Source organism: Sus scrofa, chromosome 15, assembly GCF_000003025.6.
Source record: "Sus scrofa isolate TJ Tabasco breed Duroc chromosome 15, Sscrofa11.1, whole genome shotgun sequence".
NCBI classification, from domain to species: domain Eukaryota; kingdom Metazoa; phylum Chordata; class Mammalia; order Artiodactyla; family Suidae; genus Sus; species Sus scrofa.
Genome location: NC_010457.5, coordinates 136817928 through 136839414, shown reverse-complemented (window position 1 = coordinate 136839414; position 21487 = coordinate 136817928). Strand labels below are relative to the sequence as shown.

Below are 21487 nucleotides of genomic sequence, written 5' to 3'. Positions count from 1 at the left end.
TGTGGTGTGCACCCTGACGGCTTCCCAGGACAAGGGCGTGTTCAGTCACCGCATCACGACCACAACTGCTCAGGAGCTCTCCCCCCACCTGGGTCTGTGGAGGCAGCTCTTGTGGTGGGTCAGGGTGACCCAGAGCAGAAAGGTGACACGCAACGAATCTAAAGCAAGGTGCTGTCAGGCGACACCTGCGTGCAGCTGCTGGTCCTGGCAGCGGCCAGGGCACAGAGGGGGCTGTCACACCCTATCACCCTGTAGTCTCAGCAGACACTGACAGGCACTCCCTAGATCCACTATTTCATCGGGGGCTGCCAAGCACAGACCTTCGGTCTGCCTTTGGAGGTGGAATTCCTCCGTAGACAGTTTTCCACCCCTGGCTAGTTGACTACCTTGCAGGTTCAATTTTGTTACGTTGAAGGTCACCAGGGCAATCGACTCGTTACTATGAAAACTGATAAATAAGGTACGCACTTTCTTGTATATGACGTTATTCTAATTATGAACTTATATTAAAAATAAGCAAATCTGGAGTTCCTGTTGTGGCTCAGTACTTAACGAACCCAGCTCATAACCATGAGGTTGCGGGTTTGATCCCTGGCCTCGCTCAGTGGGTTAAGGATGCGGTGTTGCTGTGAGCTGTGGTGTAGGTCACAGACGCGGCTCCGGTCCTGAGCTACTGGGGCTGTGGTGTTGTCCGGCAGCTGTAGCTCTGATTAGACCCCTAGCCTGGGAACCTCCATATGCTGCGGGTGTGGCCCTAAAAAGACGAAAAAATTATAACAAAGAAACAAATTTTTCATGCTCAATCTCTCCCACGTTTGGCCAGTGGGAGCTCCTTCATACTGGCTTCTAGAACCTCTTGAAAAACCTTATTTGCCTTTGAGAGGAACCTGGGACGTCGTCTACCGCGAATGCGCACGACTGTACAACCTGCACCACTACGGCCCCAGACCTGGTCTCAAGCACTCGGTAAGGAAGTTCTTGTTCCGTTTAGCTGAAAATGCAATTTAGAGACACAAGCTGGGCATCGGTGGTTCTCACTGTTACTGCTTCTAATCATTTCAGGCTTTTCAAAGAGAAAAAGCTAGAAATATGTACTGTTGAGAAAGGAAAACAATCCCGGAATTCCTCTCGTGGCTCAGCGGAAACAAATCTGATTAGAATCCATGAGGACGCAGATCCTGCGCTGCTGTGGTGGAGGCTGGCAGCCAGAGTTCCGATTCGACCCCCAGCCCAGGAACCGCCCTGTGATGCAGGAGCGGCCCTTAAAACAAAAGAAATTTGTATTTTAAGAGTGACAACGTATCCATAGGAAGACCAGAATCGTGAAATTTCCAGAAACTACCTTCAGTAAAACAGTTGAGGAATTCAGTTAATTATTTATTGAACAAATGCAGAATAAATGAACTAGGGGGTAGCTTCACCCTGAAGATACAAGGAACAGCTTCAAACATCAGAGGCTGTCACACAAAAAATGAAAGTCTTGTACAGTATTTCTCAAAAGGCAGAACTTGACCCAAGGGATAAATACAAGCAACCAACGGGCTGCAGGGTAGCTGGACAAAGTGGATCACTCAACAGCTTCTGTCTCAAGTAACGCACTCCACAGTCTCCTTCCGAAAGGAAACACGGCAACTTCATGCTTCTCGTGAAGGTCTTAATAAGTCCATCTCCACGGCAAGCCCTCCACTGCCAGCAATGGATGTACTCACACTCTCAAAAACGGCAAACAACCTAAAGCTAACAAAGCGGTTTACTACGGAAACGGGTCTTTTGTTCTTAGCTCTAGCTCAGCATTTTGATGGCTGATTCTCAGCAGGGAGGGGGAAGAGCACAGCCCCGAGGAGGGGGAGTCAGGGTCCCCAGACAGTCAGATAGGCCCCTGGGGACAGCCGTGCATCAGTGCAGCCACCAGCCCGCGGTGCAGGCGCAGGGTGCCTCGAGCCGGGGAGGAAGCAGCTGACGGCCGCTGCGCCGCAGGCAGCAGGGAGCTCATTCATGAGTCACTAGGAAACACTAACTCCCTGCTAACACTGACGGGCTCCGTCCAAATCGTCAACTAGCACAAAATAAGAATTGTTTCCACGACCATTCAGCATAACGTTGAAGGACAAAATATATATTCTTCTCTACGTGTTTTATCACATACTCAGTAAGGAACGCTGAGGTGCTCAATCCAGCCAATAAAATTGCAAATAAAAACCTTACATTTCTCTATTTGTCAGTATACAGGATTCTGGTGGTGGATCTGGAGCTCGGAGTCAGTCAGTTTTCGAGGAAAGCCACGTAGTCGGTGAGTCGGGCTAACTGCTGCTCGTTGGGGATGGGCGGGACGGGGGCAGCCTCTGCACAGGAGAGAGACACGTGGTCAGACGCCAGGGTCACCAGGCGCTGTCCTGGCACCCGCACCCACCCAGGTCTTTAATTTAGCAAAAAGCAAACTTCCTTAGATGTGCCCTGATTTTGGACATTTAAAAACAAACAAACAACAACAACAAACACAAACAAAAAAACAAGCCAAGAAGCCTCAACTTGAGTTTTCCCAAACTGGGATGGGAGTAAAGGCATGTCTGGCTTTGCTGTCACTGAAGTTTCTGCCTCAAGGTCAACACCGCTTTTAACAGGGGCACCTCCCCAGGGAGAACACGGCCCTTCCTGGAAAGACTGCTCCCCACCTGACTTGTTGCCAATCCGCTAGGGCTTACACCTCCTGCCAGGCACTCCTCGAGAATGCGAAACTGTCACTGAACAAAACCCCACAAGCAAAGGACCCACCCACCCTCTCGGAGTTTGGTTCCAACATCTGAGCGACCAGGTCTGACTCAGGGCTGGTGAGCGCTATCTGGGGTCCCCAAGGGGATCCTGGAAGGCTCTGGGCCAGGCCTGTGGGGCTGCCTCAGGGTAAAACTTGCTTCACTCCCTCTTGTAACCAGATGTACTGCTCTAAACATCGAGTACAGAATTTTATCTCTGTTGGAGAGTTTAGAGATGTAAAAAGTAGCCACTACAATGGAGAAAAACAACGGAGCATTTGAAAATACATACCTGACAACGGAATAAATCTGTTAAAGGAAACATCCAGGGCACCTGCAACTAAATACAATTTAGAGCCCAATTTATAGATGTCATTGCAAAGAAGTGTCACATAGAACATGTCATTTTTCACGCAAAGGCATTTAGAGCATTGAATTCTCAAGCAGAAGCAACGATTCTGCTCTATTTTATTACACAGGTCTCTCTATCACAGCAGCCTTCTCGCCCCATCTAGACTGGCCGGGGCCGCGTTTCACCCCTTCTGCACCCTCGCAGGGCTGAGCGCGCTGAGATCCATGTACTGCTTTACTGCGGGGCAGCAATGCCTAAACAAGAGAATTCCGAGCGGGCAGAGGCACTCTGGGAAGGAGCCGATCAGAGGGTTTATGATGCGGGCACGGAGCCCTGCTCTAAAGACAGGGCGGGTAAGCAGGAGGGGAACCATGGCTCATTTCAGAGAGGGGTCTGAGGGACCACAAATTCAGATCAAGACAGGACTGGCCAAATCATTTAAGGGCTTAAAAGGCCAGAGAACTTGATTTTGTGCAAGGTAAAACTGAAAGTCCCGCTGAGAAGATGAGTCTACATGTCTATGGCACCAGGAGAAAGGGGATTGTCTGAGTATTTCGAGTATCTTCTTAAAAGGCAATAGTTTAGATATCAAGGAAAAACAGTTAAAAATAGCCCCACAAATAAAAGGATAGGAGATTAATACTTAGTAAAAAATGTAAGTTGTAAAAAGGATTATGGTTTTTATTTTACACTTGATCTTAGCCAAAAGGCCGAGAAGCGACTGGTTTTTATTTTATAGAGTGGTTTTTTAATACAAGAAACAAACTTTAAGAAATTAAGATAAAACTACGTGACCTGAAGGTCCTTTCCACTCTCAGTGACCGGCGTCCCACGTCTGTATTTAACGTGAGTTATGTCCATTCTGATAGCACAGCAGAATTTTCTGCCGAGTTAGTCGAAGAGCTCAGAGCTCCGACGGTCGGAGAGCCGCACCTACCTGGCTTCTTGGGCATCACCATCCTCGTGGAGGAGTCAGCCTGCCACCCCTGCTCCAGCACCCCTAAATGGGTGATTCCACACAGAAACAAGGGTTAGAAACACGCAAAACCCCGAACCTTTCACCTACAAGACCTAGGATCGGTCCATGACAGGACCCGAATGGGAGAACTGACGTGTCACTTATCCTGTAATGTAATTTTCTAGAAAGGCTCACTAGAGACACTAGCCTCATGGGACCCTGGCTTTGGAATACTTCAGAAAGAGCTACCAGACTGATGCAGTCACCAAGAGATGACTAGTCCCCTATTACTCACGTAGGTACGTGTATATGTACGTACACACACACACACACACACACACACACACATGTACATGGCAGATGGCACGAACCAGATCAAGGTTATTAAAACCAGACCGAAGGAAGACCTGTACGGTACTCCCTGGAGTCGCTACATCAGCCGTGACAGCGATGACACGCCTTGACCAAGGAAGGCTGAAACTCAGATTTCTAAATGTGAGCTCCGAGATCAATTAAGACCCAGTTCCTTAAAAAAACGAGACCAAAAAACCCTAAAACATGTATCAGTGTGTTAATTTGCAAAGGAAAAGAATAACCTGAAGACGTTCCGGGTTCCGGCTGAAAATTACGATGTGCCCCGCCCGCCCGGCTGGCACAGCCAAGAGCAGATGCACGTCCACGTCCTTTGTTTTCTTGCATCTCACACTTGCTACGACTTGTAAAAACTACGAGGTACCTGGGACCTGATGCTGCAGCCCCATTCGCCCTTCTGCTTCCAGCAGCTCGGCGTAAACCACCCCCCCGCCCCCCCACTATCCGCCTCCTTCCTGGGCATCAGCTGGGAGGGCTCACCACACTGCCCAGGACTCAGGTGCTGATAAAGGCCTTGGAGGTAAAAGCGGAGGCGCTCCAGGGGTGGGAACGTGGGAACCGTGAAAGGAATAACTACAGGCGTTCCAGAGGTTCCAGAGGGAAGCGCTGGATAATCACAGACAACAAGAGCACGTCTCAAAGACACAGTCAAGTTTCAACGTCATAAAAATGGCCAAGGATTCCTTTCCGAAGCTCCTGCTCTAGGAGAGCTTTCACTGGTGCCTATCCTTGGTAAAAAGTGCTTTAAAGGTAAATGCAAAGCTGAAATTTACCCTCCCTCAGTTCAAAAGCCTCTACAAACCAGAACATTCTAACTCATGTGGTGGTGAAACGTGAGGTGACCTGGTCTGTGTCATCTCTCCCCACGCCCGCCGGGTGGCAGTCCGCACACGGCAGGGCTTGGCGACCCAGCCGGAGGTGGGGGTGGGGGGGCTGTGCACACGCGCGTTTCTGTCACCTTTCTCAGGAACAAACACCACCCAAGGTCAAAGCAAGCGTATCCTGTTCCAGTGGTTTCAGAGAAGGACTGCGGACCTGTGCTTTGCCCTCCCGTTCCCATTTCCCTTGGAGAGCACAAAGCAAGCCGAGAATACCTTTCACAGCTTCCTCCACAGGCAGGCCGACGAAGGCTGCGAAGTCGTCGGCGACGATGGAGGTGTAGGCTTGAGAAACCAGGGCGAAGGCGCGCCTCCGGGTAGCATCTGCAGCGGGAGCGGAGGTTTGGCAAACAGTGAACCAAAAGAGCTGGCATTTTTGAAACACACAACTGAATTACCTCATCGTCCTTGGTCAAATTTGAAAAGCAAGACTAGATCAACCTAAAAGTTTCTGTGCTCAGATACAGATCTATGTGCCTACCATGCAAAAGGGCTCAAACAGGGCTGAATAAACGAATGCCTTTCTCATACTTCCTCTTAGATCAAAAGCTCTCTACCTGACAATACATACCACAAAGACGGAAAAAAGTTAATATACACAAGACTCCAACCCTGAGAAAATCTCATTTAAATGGGGGTACACTTAGGCTGTATATTTTTAAATTTCCCTTTTATCCCACTTCTAAACACTGGCATGAACGGAGCAGAAACGACTACTCCTGTAACTAGCTGCCCTTCCTCAGCGTCGTCTCTGCTGCAGGACCACAAAGGGAGCTGCAGGACAAGCCGTACACCTGGAGCTCTCTTCCTGACTTTCGGGTCTGCTCTGAACTTGCAACGTCATTCAGGGTCAAACCCTAAGGTCAAGCCCCGGAGAGCCCGGCCTAGCAGGAAGGGGCTGCCAGCTGCTGCGGCAATGACACGTTAAAAAAGAAGACGTTACATTCAGCAGTAATCCAATCTGTTAGGAGAGGACCCTCCCCAGGCTGCACTGATGGAGGGACCATGGCACCATTGATGAAGCTGGGGCCTGTAAAACTCTCAGGACCTCCAAGCTGCAGGTGAAGAGAGGAGTCTGCTTAGAACAAGGAAGTGCTTATCCATGTTAATTTACTTACAACCAGCGGAGGAGAGCACTGCTTACGATCCCATTTCATAAAGTGGAAAATGAGGCGTAGATGGGTCACTCCTAGCAGGGACAGACCTGACCTCGAGAAGTCTAACTCGAGTGCCAGCTCCCACCCGTCAGGTGCACGCCGTCCGGGGCCCACCCCACTGACTGCTTTCACAGGAGTTCTTATCCTACTGGAGAGCCTGCAGGTGGAGGGAAGGGGAGGGAGAAGCAGCAAGCCCGCCCAAGGTACAGGAACACCTGCTGACTGAGTCAGGAGACCTGGCCCCAGTCCTGCCAGTGAACCCGGGAAAAGGCACAGGGCCTGTGTCCTGAGCTGGGCCCCAGGACAGCCCACGACGCCCAAACTCCCCGGGCTCATGGGAAGAGGTAAAGGTATTTCCTGCGTGACTCTCCTGCCATCAGGCAACCTTCCTCCACAGCCTCCCCGGCTCAGCTGCTGGCCCTGCACTCCGGCTCATTTCCCCCAAATTCAAAGCAAGCTGACCCCTGCTTTGCCACCCGCAGTGTCTGTTTTATGCTGACACCGTCCTACCGTGCCAAGAGCGAGGTACACTTCCGAAGCAGTCTTCACCTTCTGTCCCCTGAAAAGCTGATACCCTCCCTGCTCACTGACTCCCCCAGAGCAGGCAGACGGACAGTGAAGGCAGCTATTACCCACAGAGGCAAGGGGACAGGTGAGAAGGGTATAACCACACATGAAAGAGCAAACCAAGACCAGAAGCAAATGCTGAGGGTGGGAGACAGAGAGAGCAGGGTCGAGTTCTACTGTAGGGTTGGAGCTCTGCTGCACCAGACTCGTCATTTTTTTAATCAAAGTGATTTAAAAAAAATCTGAGGATCTATGTACTGAGTTGATGAGTCATAAATCCAGAAACTGGAGGCAATCCCTACGAGAGCCTGAGGCCCACAGAGTCCAGAGCAGTGTGTACTTTCAACGTGTGGGGTTTAAAAACCTTACCCAACTCACTAGACTATTACAAAATTCCATTCTCAGAACCAAAAAGAGCCTTTGACTGAAAAGAGCAATTTCAATCTAGAATTAAATTGAGACAGTGAGGTCCTCAGCTGATAATATAAACTCAAGCAACATGAAATCAAAGTACAATTACAGCAAATCTAAAAAAGAATTCTGAAAACTTCCTCATCCACTTGGCAGAACATACTTTTTTTTAAAAACACACCATTGACTTACTTCAACGCGGCAGGACTTGAGAGAGAGGTCTAGCCTAACTTAATTCTAGACCACAAAGAAACACTACCTCTAAGTGCTTCCATGATGGGCTGGACCGTCTCGGACCACTGGTGGGCGTTGATGGTGCTGTAGACGCCAGGGAAATCCCTCTGCCAGATTCTCTGTCCCACTGACCAAATCCCCCCAAGTTCAGAATTTGCCTGCAAGAAACATCACTGCCTCTGAGAATATGCACTCTGCAGACATAACAACAGCTGTATCTTAAAAGATAACTCGGCATTTAAAAAGTGTAATTACTTTTTCACCCCAATCACTGTCAAAGGGCTTTAAACGCTGTGAATGGTACTGTAAAATTTATTTGCACATTTTCTACGGATTTTTGTTATAATAGAAAATGAAGGCACAAGAAGGCATTCCAAAAATAGTCCAGAAGTAGTCCAGGAATTGGTTACCTTAAACACTTTTTAAAAAGATTTTTATTTATATTTACAGATATACAGATTTCTATAACATCCAACAGAAATTACAATTTCTCATCAGAGGAATTTATAGATCTGTTCATAAACTTTATTACCAGTTTAATAACTACTTCTGTGAGCCACAAGGAAAAGAAAACAAACTTTTACGAGACTGCTTTTTGTTTTGGGGGTTTCTGGTTGCACTCGCGACATGCGACATGGGCGAGTTCCCGGGCCAGGGGTCAAAGCTGCGCACAGCAGCAACCCGAGTGGCCGCAGTGACGACGCAGATTCCCATGCTGAGTCACAAGAGAATTCGTAAGACACTGCTTTTGGGGGGTTGGGGGGCACACCTGAGGCCTATGGAGGTTCCAGGCTAGGGGACGAATCAGAGCTGCAGCTGCCGGCCTACACCACAGCTACAGCCACACAGGATCCGAGCCCGTCTTTGACCCATGTCACAGCTCATGGCAGCGCTGGATCCTTAACCCACCGAGCAAGGCCAGGGATCAAACCCGTGCCCTCATGGATGCTGGTCGGATACGCGACCGCTGAGCCACAAGGGGAACTCGCTGAAACTGCTTTTTAAGTGAATGTCATTACTACAGTAAAGTAGTAAGATTCATCACAAGAGTACTTACCGACTTTATAGCGGGTGGTATTCTTTTCCAAAGGTATCTTGCATTATTCCTAATTTATATCCCCCAAGAAAGAAGAAGCAATTTAGAAAAATCATCCTAGTAAATGTCTAAAATTCTAGATCCCACTGCAAACACACACAAGTATACTCTGAAATACTCTACGTTAAACAGGGTGAAATTTAGTTGTACATGACTTTGTCCAGGTGAAATGAGAGCGGTTTCCCAGATAAAAAGACATGAAATATTTTACCAAAGTAACATTTTGCCATTTTTAGTGAATTTTTAAATTAATAATCCAGATCTTAAATTAAGGTTACAGTACAAAGACTTAAAGAGGACTACCTAAATAATTTAGTCATATATAAAAATAAACAGATTCATACACTTTCAAGGCACTGCTGTTCCCTGACAGTATACAGGTACACAGTGCTTTTCTCCATCTCATGACCCTTCCTCCTACCAGTGGCTACAGAGCCACCACACCTTCAAGGCAGGATTTTTTGGTTTCTTTTTTTTTTTTTTTTTTTTAAGAGTTTGGAATCTTGAACGATAACAAACATATAATGACATGATTATAAAACAAGAAACATAATTTATACAATAGATGAGTAATAAAAATCTCAGTTTAGTTTAAAAGATGCCAAATAAGAAGGTTTACAAGAATTTTAAAACAAAACTGAACAGTAATCATGGCTTTCAGAACATAAGGACTCTTTTTTGCGCAGTTATACTGACTTGTCTTCAATGAACGTGAATGAGGAATAATTAAAAACAAAACCTTTCAAGAAATCGCATACATGACAGTAACAAATTCCTCTTAGCTCTCTCAATTTTCCCTTTCGGTTTCTCTTAGTCTATCGATCACATGTGACATTAAGTAAACAGGTCATAAAAGACAGACATTTCATAACAAAACAAAAGAGAAGAGACTAACAGATTTAAAGGAATTTACTGACACTGTAGTTCATCGTAACAGATTGAAAAATTTTAAGAAAGATATAAGAAAAGAAGTGCATTTTAACTCAGCCTAATCACGATTTAAGCCATGATTCAGTATATGAAATAAATATACTATTACAATAAAATGTAAAGCTCCTTCTGTCTATGTTTTAGTGATGCTACTTCAACGCAAGAATAATTTCTTCAGGAAGCTGTTTCTCTTAGCTTTAGGTAGAAAGTACTTACATGTCATTATGGAGCAGATATAAAGCTAGAAGCTGACCATACACTGGAGGTGTAGCAATTCCTCCTGGAGCCTTTAAAGCCAAAAACAAAAGAGAAAAAGCTCATTTATTTGTATACTTTTGTATTTTTCAAAGCATCTAAAAAGTAAGCATATTTCATAGTACTTACCCTTACAGATGGAGAAAAAGAGAGTGTCACACACTAAAAGCCAGAGTGATAAGTTTAGATCTGTCACCAGCTATGAATTATCTCCCTCTGGGCCACTGAGTTTATATATGCACGGGAACATTTCAGTGGGATCCCTTTCCCAGTTCTCAAATTCTTATTTAAATGGCCTTACTGTTACAAGAGTATTTCCCACAGATTCCTCAAGTATGATGATTCTGCCCGTTACACCAGGTATGTTGAAAATCTAGGTAAGTGAGTAACGAAGAGAGAAATGTCACAGCTGAATGACGAAGACGTTTCTCTCCTTGTTCAACTTTATTCAGAAAATCATCTGTTAAGTGTCTATTAGTGAGCTGCTGCTTCTGGCAGTAGTCTCTTTGGGTTAATTAACTTTTTATACTGATACTGTACATGCTTGTAAGTGCCTTTCTAAGAAAATTAAAAAAAAAAAAAAAACCCTTACTGTTAAGACCTTCGTGAAATAATTTCACCAGTCCTAATGAAGCTAAGACGGCAAGCTTCCGCGACATGAGACTAAGGACTTTCCGAGTTAGGAACAGGCTACAACGCGCACACAGACTCCCTCACCTCTCCCCACGACGGGGAGGAAACATCTTTAACCCGAGAAGCATATTGGAGAGTGTTAGGAGCAAAGACGCACAGCATTTTCGGGCTCACTGGCTGAAGACAAAACAACAAAAAGCCCCCAGCAAGTTCGGGGAGGCGAGGCCTGGATGCTCAGCCAGGAGCAGGCCCGGCGTCCCGGGCTCCACACGCCCGGCCCCGCGCCCGCCCCAGCCCGGCGGGCCCTGGGCCTCGGGCCCCGTTACCCTGGAGACCGGCGCCGCACAAGGCCACGCGCGACCCCGAAAGGCGAATGGCTACCTCCAGCTCCTGGTTCTCGCACTGATCCAGCAACTTTTTGAAATTAAAGGCACTTTCCGCCATCACCGCCACTGGCATCTTCCCGGCCGGTCCCGCCGCCGTACCTCCCCTTCTAGCTGGACCCCAGACTTGTCCCTCCGGGCGTCGCGCCCGCGATGACGTAAAAGCCGCCGTCGCCGCCGAGCTCCCGTGCGCAGGCGCATCATCGGTTCCGGCGCGTCATTAGACGTCGCTGCGGCCTGGCGGGGTCGCTGCCGCTCTGGCCCGTGCACTCTATGTCCTGGAGGACTCGCCTGGCGTCTGGGGACGCGGCTTTCGGAGCCAGGGAGGGCGGGGACTGGGGCCGGTCTGCGGACTCTTCGCTGCCTTTACTCTGAGGCCACGGAAATTTTAAAGTTCAAAACCCAGCTTTCGGTTCCTCCCCCCGCCTCCTCCTTCAGCAGCCCTCCCGCTTCGGTGCAGGCGGTGCGGTCCTTCCTGGGGGCTCCCCTCCTGCAGGCCCCCCATCCGAGAGCGGCTGCGCCAGCGTGGACCACCCGACAGGGCCTGAGCTCGGTCCTCTCCGGACCTCACTCCGCCTCCCTCCAGGCTACTCCCGGACAGCCACCGCAGCCAAAATGATGCTTTTTGAAACCTAAGTCGTCTTGTTATTCTTCTGCTCAAATCCCTAACAATCCAGAGTCTTTGGCATCGCTCACAGATCAAATCCCCAGATCCCTCCGACTTGCTCCAGCCATCCTGGCCTCCTCAGTTTTCTGCGCAGTCCTAACGAACGTTGTATGGTGCGTTATTTATTTATACTTTGGTTTGCTGCCCTTGCCTAGGCCGCCCTGCTGCAGGGTCAGCCGCAGGATTTGTGAGCCCAAAGCAAATTGAAAACGCACATCACTAGTTCAAAAAGCAGAAGGGAAATTACCCGTAAAGGCTATAGAATCTAAAGCTTTTCCCTTATTCCGCAGTGTTTCAACTTTTCATAGCATTCTAAAGTTTGCTATTTAATATTCTAAGAAAGGGAAAAAGCAAAAATTTCAATTATTAGCATGCATCTTACCATCTGTCTTTATATTATACGAAGCCAATTTTAAAGGCGAATATAAGTGCATTTAACTCATGTGGAATCACAGAAATCACACAATTGGTAGACGTAACACTTTGTTTGTACTTAAGCTGGGTCTTGCTGAATTCCTATCATTTGGGGTCGACTGGGAATTCTGCATTCATGGGGTATTTTAAACACTGTGGAGGGCAGAAAACGCATACCTCAATCATCTCTTTGAGTGTCTGTCCTCCCTATGGACTTGCCAAACCCATACTCGAAGATAAAATTATTTAGGATTCCAAGACAGTGACGGTTTCACTGATTATTTTTGTAGAATCAACACTTTCCATGTGGAAATGGTTGTGTTTAGTTATGCTTCAGATAGAACATAGAGATAAGAAAAGCACTGCAAAAGTTGCTCAAAGAATTGCCAAAAACCTTAAATAGGAAGGTGTGCAAATAGCTGGTAGAACTCGAGATATTTTGGGGGAATGAAAGCAACACACTTTCATTCGTCCAAAAAAAGAAAAGAAAAGGGACTAAGGGTAAAATGATTCTGAGATCATTCGACAAAGTTTGAGGAACAAGATTTTGAATTTTCAACATGTGATAATGGCTCCCAGCCTATTTCTGGCCAAGAAAGATTTCATTGGGAAGATAGTTATTTCAGAACTCTGAAATTTCATTTCTTTTTTTTTTTTTTTTTTTTTTTTTTTTTTTTTTTTTTTTTTTACTTTATAGGGCCACATCTGTGGCATATGGAGGTTCCCAGGCTAGGGGTTGAATCGGACAGAGCTGGCCACAGCCAGAACACTGGATACCAAGCCATGTCTACAACCTATACTTCAGCTTGTGGCAACACCAGATCCTTGACCCACTGACTGAGGCCAGGGTAGAACTCGCATCCTCATGGATATTAGTTGGGTTTGTTACCACTGAGCCACAATGGGAACTCCTAGTGAAGCTTTAGAAATACAATCACAGGTGAGAGGTAGAGCTTGGGGTATTATTCTGAGGACGAAACTCTACTTTTTGTTTGTTTTTAATTTTATTTTTAAATTATAATCAATAGAAACTAACAGACAGGCACAGTGACTTGGGAACTGGTGGCTGGGAGCTGCAGAGGGAAGGAAGAGTCTTGGGAGTGGAGGGATGGAGTAAAAGGGTCTAAGGTGAGACTTGGCTTAGACATGGGGACCTCCAAGTGACGGTGAAGGGCTGCTGGATCTCCAGGTCTGCGCCGGCCAATACTCAGTTTTCGGTTGTTGCTGTATGATGCTTCCCTTATCTTTTTACCCCCCAAACTTTCAGTCATAGGAGAAGTGCAGGGGTGTGATAAAGGGCAGTGTGGGAAAGAAGGCCGTGATTTGGGGACGCAGCACTCAGAAGAGGCAGCACCCAGAGGAAGCTCTGGTCCCCAGAGAGGCTGACTCTGGGGTGGCAGGAGGTTGTGTTTCCCACGGCACTTGGGATGAGGGGGTGGGCCAGCACGCTAAAGGGAAGCATGGGCCCTGGAGGCTGGAGGAGGTAGGTCGCAAACCCATCACCCTCGGCTGAGCCCCCTAGAGTGAGCTGCCCCCCTTCTCATCTCTTCTCAGAGAAGCACAGTCATTGAGGAGGTTGGAAATGGGAGGATGGCTAATTCAGAACCCCGGAATCTCACCTAGCTCCTAAGGAATCCACTGAAAAATACTAGGATTAACAAATGGGTTCAGGAAGATTGCAGGATAGAACACCTACATGCAAAATCAATTGTATTTCTATACAGCAATCATGAACAAACTGAAATTAAGAAAACAATTTCAGGAGTTCCTGCTGTGGCACAATGGGTTAAGAATCTGACCGCATGGAGTTCCCGTCATGGCGCAGTGGTTAACAAACCCGACTAGGAACCATGAGGTTGCGGGTTCGATCCCTGCCCTTGCTCAGTGGGTTAACGATCCAGCGTTGCCGTGAGCTGTGGCATAGGTTGCAGACGCAGCTCAGATCCAGCGTTGCTGTGGCTCTGGCATAGGCCGGCGGCTACAGCTCTGATTCAACCCCTAGCCCGGGAACCTCCATATGCCGTGAGAGCAGGCCAAGAAAATGGCAAAAGACAAAAAACAAAACAAAACAAAACAAAACAAAAAAACAGAATCTGACCGCAGCAGCTCAAGTCACTGTGTAGGCTTGGGCTCAATCCCCAGCCCAGTGAAGTGTGTTAAAGGATCCATTATTGCTGCAGCTGTGGTGTAGGACTCAGATGCTGCTTGGATTCAATCCCTTGGCCTGGGAACATCCATATGCCACAGGTGTGGCCATTAAAAAAAGAAGGGGAGGGAGAGGGAGAGGAATAAGAGGAAGAGGAAGAGGAAGAAGAAGAAAAGGAAACAACTTCATTTAAAAATAGCATCGAAAGGGTAAGATACTAAAGGGTAAATTTAACTCAAGAAGTGCACTTTTCAATGGGGAAACTTCACTACAAAGCCACAGCAATCACCGCAGTGTAGATATGTAGGTCAATGGATAGCAAGAGAAAATACCTAGATCAGTGGGGCAGATTGAGGGTCCAGAAATAAACCCTTGCATTGGCAGCCAGTACACTTTTGACCAGGCTGCCAGGACCATCCTTCGAGGGAAAGAATAGCCTTATCAATAAGTGGTGCTGGGACAACTAGCTATCCACATGCAAAAGAGTAAACCTGGACCCTAATCTCATACTAGACGCAACCATAAAATCAAACTGGATTGAGGACCTCAGTGTAAGAGCTCGAACTATAAAACTGTTAGAAGAAAACATAGTGCAGGTCTCGTAGCCTGGGGTTAGATACTGGTTTCTTAGCTGTGACGCTAAAAGCCCAGGAATTAAAAGAAAAAATAGATGAATTAGAGGTCATCAAAATTAGGAAGTTTCTTGGTGTTCCTGCTGTGGATCTGCCTTCTCTCTGTGGGGAAGCTGGTTTGATCCCTGGCCTGGCATGGTGGCTTAAGGATCTGGTGTTGCTTGCGTTGTGGCTGCTGTGGTGTAGTTCGCAGCTCTGGTCGGGTTCAATACTTGGCAGGAGACTTCAATACGCCATGGAGGTGGCCGAGAAAGGAAAAAAAAAAAAATGTTCGTACTTCAAAGGACACATCAGGGAAATGAAAAGACAACCACAGAATGTGAGAAAAGCTTGCAAACTGCATGCTGGATAAGAGACTTGGATTTAGAATAACTCAACAATAGAATGACAAGTAACAAAATTTAAAAACGGGCAGAGGACGTCGTCATTTCTTCAGAGAAGGTGTACACATGGCCAATAAGCACACGAGGAGATGCTCAACATCTCCACCTGTGAGTAAAACGCAAATTAGACCCGAAAATGAGCCACTCCTTCCCACCCACTGTGGTGGTTTATAATAAAAAGACAGAAAATTAGTGTTGGTGAGGATATGGAGAAGCTGACACACTGTGCGCTGCTGGTGGGGCTGTCACATGGTGCAATTTCTTTGGAAAACAGCCTGGCACTTGCTCAAGAAATTAAACATGGGGCTAGTATATGACTCGGTAAGTCTATGCTGAGGGGTACATCCAAGAGAAGTGAAAATGTGTCTACACAAAAACATGCATGTGGACATTCATAGCAGCATTGTTACAATAGCCAAGAAGTAGAAACAACCTATCAGCTGAAGAACAGCAAGTAAATAGGATATATCTAGGCAGTGGAATATTACTGGGCAGTCAACAACACTGACCTGTGCTACAACCTGATGAACCTTGGAAACATCCTGTTGAGTGGAATGAGCTAACTGCAAATGACCAAATACGGTATGATTCTATTTATATGAAATACTCAGAATAGGCAAATCCAGAGAGACAGAAAGTGATCGGCAGCATGCGGCAGGACCTGGGGCAGAAGAATGGGCCACAAAGGACCAGAGCCACGGGTGGAGTTTATGGATGACGTGGATCTGCATCAGAGTTGCGAGGAAGCAGTGGCAGAAGCAGGCCGGTCTTGAACTGGCGCTCCTCTGGGGCCAGGACCTGGGCTTCATGCTGGGGGTGGAAAGCAAACTCAGAGAAGGGGCAGCTGCCTCTGTCGGCAAGATGAGACGCACAGGCAAGGAGGGAAAGCAATGTGTTGTTTTTAATTCCTGAGCCACCGCGAACTCTGGGCAGAGTTGAGGAGCATGTAAATTCTGACGGACGGTCCTCTGGAGGAACTGGCATTTGGGGGATGCCGATGTGACCAAATCAGGAAGGTGGGTGTTGACGTACTGCCGGTGAGCCTGTGCACTTAGAGGGACATTTGTGTCTCTGGTGAAATCTCACATGGAGCTCTTGGCAAAGTCATCCCCCATGTGGGACCTTGGGGGAGGATGCTACCATTTTGGAAAGCAAGGTAGCGACACAACCGTACCCTCCAGTGTAAGTTCATTCCCTGTTGGGTTCTGCCCCTGGGCATTTATTCCTGGGTGCCCACTGCTAAAGAGGAAGGAAATGTAGCTAAAGTGGCACAGCAACATCAATACAACAGCTGAAGCCCTGAGCATGACCTAAGTGTCTAAGCTGTGGATGGTTAAACATGCCGTGGTCGGTCAACTCAAGGGGATGTTTTGCCGCTATTAAATTCCCAAGTCTTTGTAAAAGTCTGTCTGAGATAATGTCCAGAAAAACATGGCAAATAATATTGTGTATACCTCTTGGCTGTTAGTGTGTTCCAGACTAGATTTATGGATAAAGATTGGAGGGAATAGAGAACTGAAAACTCCTGTAAGGTTAGGGAGGGGTAAATGATGAGTGAAAGTTATTTTCTTTTAAGATCTTAAAAAATATTATAAAATTATTTTAACGATGATTTTTGTTGCCTCAAATCTTAACACTTACAATCCAAACTTAAAAATTAGGACACATCTCTTTCTCTTTTGGTTTCTCTCTTTTTTCTCCCCCTTTTGACGAATGCTTGTGTTCACAGGTGAATAATGAAAGAGAACATTTTTGCAAAACTTCTGAAAGGCCCTGGAGCTAAGGACAGGTAAATGTTAGGGAAAGTTTGGAAGAATCAAGAAAAGTGATGAAAAAAAAAATGATGGCAGTGGAAGAAGCAAAGGCATTATAAATCAAGCAGGGAAGAGCAGTGAGGGCCAGGAAACACGGTGTCTCAGAGAAAAATGTTATCATTGAAAGTCCCTTCTCACACTCATTATTTACTTCCTCAGTAGAGCCCTGTCTCTCGGCTGACAACATGAGCAGAAATAAGGTGCAGTTCTTCGTTGTAAGTTTTATTTTAATTCTACAAACTCCACGGGGTGGGGCTGTGTTCTTGTGTTGTGAGCACGTGACATGGCAGGGGCTCAGTCAACGTTTGTTGAGTGAATGCTGACCACGTGTTCCCTGTGCTTTTATTGATTCCCAAAGAACAGGACGTTGCCTTGCTCACCCTGTCTCTCTCCATCAATCTTTGCTTCCTTTGCTTCTGTGTCTCCACTTCCTCGCAGCATGATGTTCTGGTGCTTTCCGTCTGGCAGCAGTTGACAAAGAGGACCTTTCTCAAGAGGAAGGGGTGTCTGGGTGCTGCTCTCCATTCTGCACCCCCGGGAATCCGGCTCCCTGCGTGTGCCCCGACTTGTACAGGGGAGCGGCCAGAACCGTTCTTGTCTTCCAAGAGCCCAGGACAGGACGTCCCGTTGTCCCTCCCTCTGTCCTCCCCAGGAGCACCCAGCACCTCTGCCTTCTGTCCTGCAACCCCTCCTCGTTTTTTTGTGCTGGTTACTTCTCTCTTCATCACTCTCGCGGGCTGGAGGGCCGCCCAGGATCCAATCCATCCCCACTGGGTTGGGGCCCGGCCCATGGGGAGCTCTTGAATTTCCTGCCTGCGCCTTAGGTCGCCTCCCCCATTTCCAGCCTGAGAACAGACAGTTGTCTTGGTACCAGAAAAGTCAGATTCATGGCTATGATCCTGCCACCGCTGCGGCCATTACTAATCAATCACAGCCTTCTTCCCACTGGAGTCTGGACAAGGGCTCAGAATCCCCCTCAACAAGGAACTTCAGCCAGTTCCTACCCGAGGATAGGAGTTGGGGAGCCATTTGGAGCAACCAAGGTGAGTAGTTGGCAGAGACTTCACTCCAGCACAGGGGTGCCAGGCTTCACAAGCTTGATCAGGGTCCCAACCTTGAGCCTTTCCAGAGGTGGAATCAAGCCTGTTCCTCCTCCTCTCCTGCCTCCTGCTTGCTCCGGGTTCCCCAAGTCCCAGCAGACTTTGTGTGGCTGAGAGTCACTGTGACCCCCAAGCCTAACTCGGGGTTCACAGCCACAGCACATGTGAGGTGATGGGCTCTGGGTTTCATTTGACTTGTCAGCTGAGAGCATCTCGATGTGGCTTAGCCTCGGAGTCACCAGTCACCCGGGTGATCCTGTGCCCCCTAGACTGTGTGAACCACCAGCCCTGGCTGGGAATGCGAAACTCCAGCGGCTCACTTTCCCACAGTGCCCAGTCCAGCTCTCTTGCCAGTTGTGTGTGATCAATACACTTTCTGAGGGGGGTGATTCATACTTTCCTAGAAACGGACTGGGATCTGGAGTTGTTTCATAGAAAGTCTGTCTTTGGTGGGGAAGGACAGGCATGCAGGAATTTTGGAAACCCAACAGAACGCATCGTGTATGTGGGAATCAAAGCTGAAACCGTCATGCATTTCCCATGCAAGTGACAGCAATGAGGTGGCGAACCCAGCCTCAGAGTCTTACCCCTGACCTTGGGCGAGCCCCCAGCCCCTCTTCGAGTCCAGCTTTGGTCCTGTAAGATCCAGGTAACACCGGGCCGCCCTGCAAGGCTGCCTTGGGGGTTGAATTGGATTAGTCTTAGTCCAATGTGATTTTTGTTGATTGCATGGAAGCGGTCCCATGAATGCTAGGTTGGGATGTCCCATCCCCTTATCCACACCAGGTTTTAAGACACAGCTTTTTTAACCTTTGAGTGTGGAAAGCAAATATCATACTCAAGTTTTCTGGAAGGAACCCAGTCGTGGGGAAAGTCATTTCCAGTTTTCTCTCCTAGAAGGGGAGAAAGCAAGCAAGCAAAGGCAGAGTCGCCTGGAGACCTTCCGGGTGCCATCTCAGGATGACCCACCAGGGGGCGCTGTCGCACCGCGAGGATCTTTAATTTCCCTCCAGCCGTTGGAATTAGACCTGCCGTGGGTTGAGGGAAGATTCATGTGGGACCGAATCTCACCCTCTATTTTTCAGCTCGGGACAGTTAATTCCTCCTCCTCCAAGTGACTTTTTCAAGTGGAAACCTGGGCTCTGTGCTCTTGAGGAGCCCCCTTCCACGCGCCTTATATCCGTCTCTAAATTGCTGCGCTGATGGTCCAAGCAGGCGGACGTGTGTGCAGGGCTCCAGTTTGCTAAAAGTCCTGATCCGCCTGGGGTATCGGGGTGCAAACTGAATGAAGGTTGGGAAGCAGAGGGAAAGGTTGGGCAGGTTCCTCTGGCGTCCTTGGTGGTGGGAAGGGGGTTTCCTGGCTGTCCTGGGGAGGTTGATGGGCTAAAGGAGGGGCCAGTGAAAACAACACTGTGGTATGTCCTGGGGGTCTGGGACTGAGTCCAGGAGGACTGAGGATGATTTTTAAAGTGGATTCAACTGGATTCGAAGGACCTAGTATTAAGCTACCTTATTTACATCATCTGCAGTATTCACAATGACCCAATGAAGAACCGAAGCTTAGAGAGGTTAGGTGACTGTTCTAAGGTCACACAGCTCATAAGTGTGAGAGGTTTGAACTTGGAGATGTCTCACTCCAAAGCTCCCATTCTCAGCGGCATTGCACAGAGACTGGGGGGACCCTGCAATACCAGTGGGTACTCCCTCCAGCTATGTTCACACTCCTATGTGACTCCTGGGATTGGTGCTAGCGGCCACCTGGAAACAACTCTATGCCTAAGGTGAACTTCTGAGGGCACATTATGAATCTGCGTCCTTCCTGATCCTTTCAATTCCATTCTGCCTCCACCCACTGCCCCGCCAAGACCTACTCACTCCACCCACCTCTGTTCCTCTTCCTCCTGGAGCCATTCTTTTACCAAGCACCTGCTGTGTGCCAGGCACTGCTCCAGATGCTGGGATTCAGCAGCAAATAGACCCAGTCTCTGTCCCCAAGCCACTGTGTGTCTGTGAAGCATTTCTCTGGTTCTCCTTCTGGAATTTACTGTTCTACTTTGTATTAATTATCCATACAACACCTTGTCCCAGAACATAGCAGGCTGTACAATAGACATTTACCATCTCACACTTTTTGTGGTTCAGGATCCTGGTGTGGCCCGGCTGGGCTGTCTTTCAGGGTCTCTCACAGGCTGTAACTAAGGTGATGAATCCCCTTGAGGCCTCTGGGGAAGGAGCCCTTGCATGCTCCCCATGCGGTTCTTGGTGGGATCCAGCACCTCAGGGCTGTTGGTCGGAGGCCTCCCTCCTTTCCTGCCAAATCGGCCGCTGCATGGATCCCCTCACCATGCCGCCCCTCACCAGAGTGGGAGATGGTGCCAAGGATGAAAGCCAGAGTCCTTTTGTAATGGAGATGGAAGTGATATCCCATCACTTGGCCATCTTGCATCCCGTAGAGACAAGTCGCCAGGTGCAGCCCACACTTCATGGAAAAGCTGTGAGCATCAGACAAGGGGGTGACTACCAGAAGTGGGGGAGCACTGAGGTTGTCTTGATAGCTACCCACCACTGTTTTCCCTCTGGCCCTCAAAGATTCACATCCCTTGCACATGAAAAATACACTCACCCTCCTCCTGAGACCCAAGCGTCCCATTCCTTACTACGTCAGCTCAACCTCTAGAATCTCACCCTCTGAATCAAATCTGGGTGCAAGCAAGGCCCCTGGGTGTCATTCAAGGACAGTACCTCTCACTCTGTAGATCCACAAAACTAAAGAGACAAATCCCCTGTCCCCCATGTGTACAGGTGGGATGGGCACAGGACAACCACTGCAGTCATTCCTGCTCAATAAAGGGGAAAATGGAGCCATAACGGGGCCACTGGTCCACAGCAGTTCTGAAATTCCACTAGGCAAGTGGTGGACATGCCTGGAGTAGATTTCTTCCTCTCTCTGGGCTCCTGACTCTGCCATCCTTCCTCTATTTATGAAAGGTAAAAATCGTTTGCAGCTTAATGGTTTCCTCAGTCTATTTCCTGCTGATCTAACTGCTCTGTTCTTTCATTCCTCTCAGTCCCTTCAGTCCAAGCTGGCAGTGTTTCTGTTCGTGTGATGAGGGAAGGACACACACGCACACGTGCACACATGCATGCACGCACAGGGGCTGCAGCTGTTGTGGAGATGCTGGCTTTCTTAAGCTGGGTAATGTGTGCACGGGTCATCACTGCATCACTATTTAAACCTTTTGGTATCGGTCTTCAATACTTCAGTTAAAAGGCAGTAAAGAGAAGAATTTTTTTTTATTATTATTATTATTTCTTGGGCCGCCCCTGCGGCATATGGAGGTTCCCAGGCTAGGGG

The 21487-nt window shown here is 48.0% G+C and overlaps 1 protein-coding gene across 1 annotated transcript; it reads right to left on the bottom strand.

Annotated features, from left to right (window-relative positions):
• COPS8 (COP9 signalosome subunit 8) lies at positions 1357–11193 on the bottom strand. The gene is made up of 8 exons (XM_003133761.4): positions 10975–11193; positions 9922–9992; positions 8737–8785; positions 7705–7837; positions 5527–5634; positions 4040–4102; positions 3043–3090; positions 1357–2342 (listed from the first exon to the last, which is right to left on the bottom strand). Exons 1-8 carry the CDS (start codon positions 11050–11052, stop codon positions 2263–2265), a joined length of 630 nt encoding a protein of 209 aa, XP_003133809.1. The 5' UTR covers positions 11053–11193; the 3' UTR covers positions 1357–2262.

Coding starts and splice junctions, on each gene's coding strand:
- COPS8 (XM_003133761.4), bottom strand. CDS start 11,052: ATGCCAGTGGCGGTGATGGCGGAAAGTGCCTTTAATTTCAAAAAGTTG. Junction 9,993..10,974: donor GCGAGAACCAGGAGCTGGAG/GTAGCCATTCGC, acceptor TTGGCTTTAAAG/GCTCCAGGAGGAATTGCTAC. Junction 2,343..3,042: donor CAGATTTATTCCGTTGTCAG/GTATGTATTTTC, acceptor TCTCCTGTGCAG/AGGCTGCCCCCGTCCCGCCC.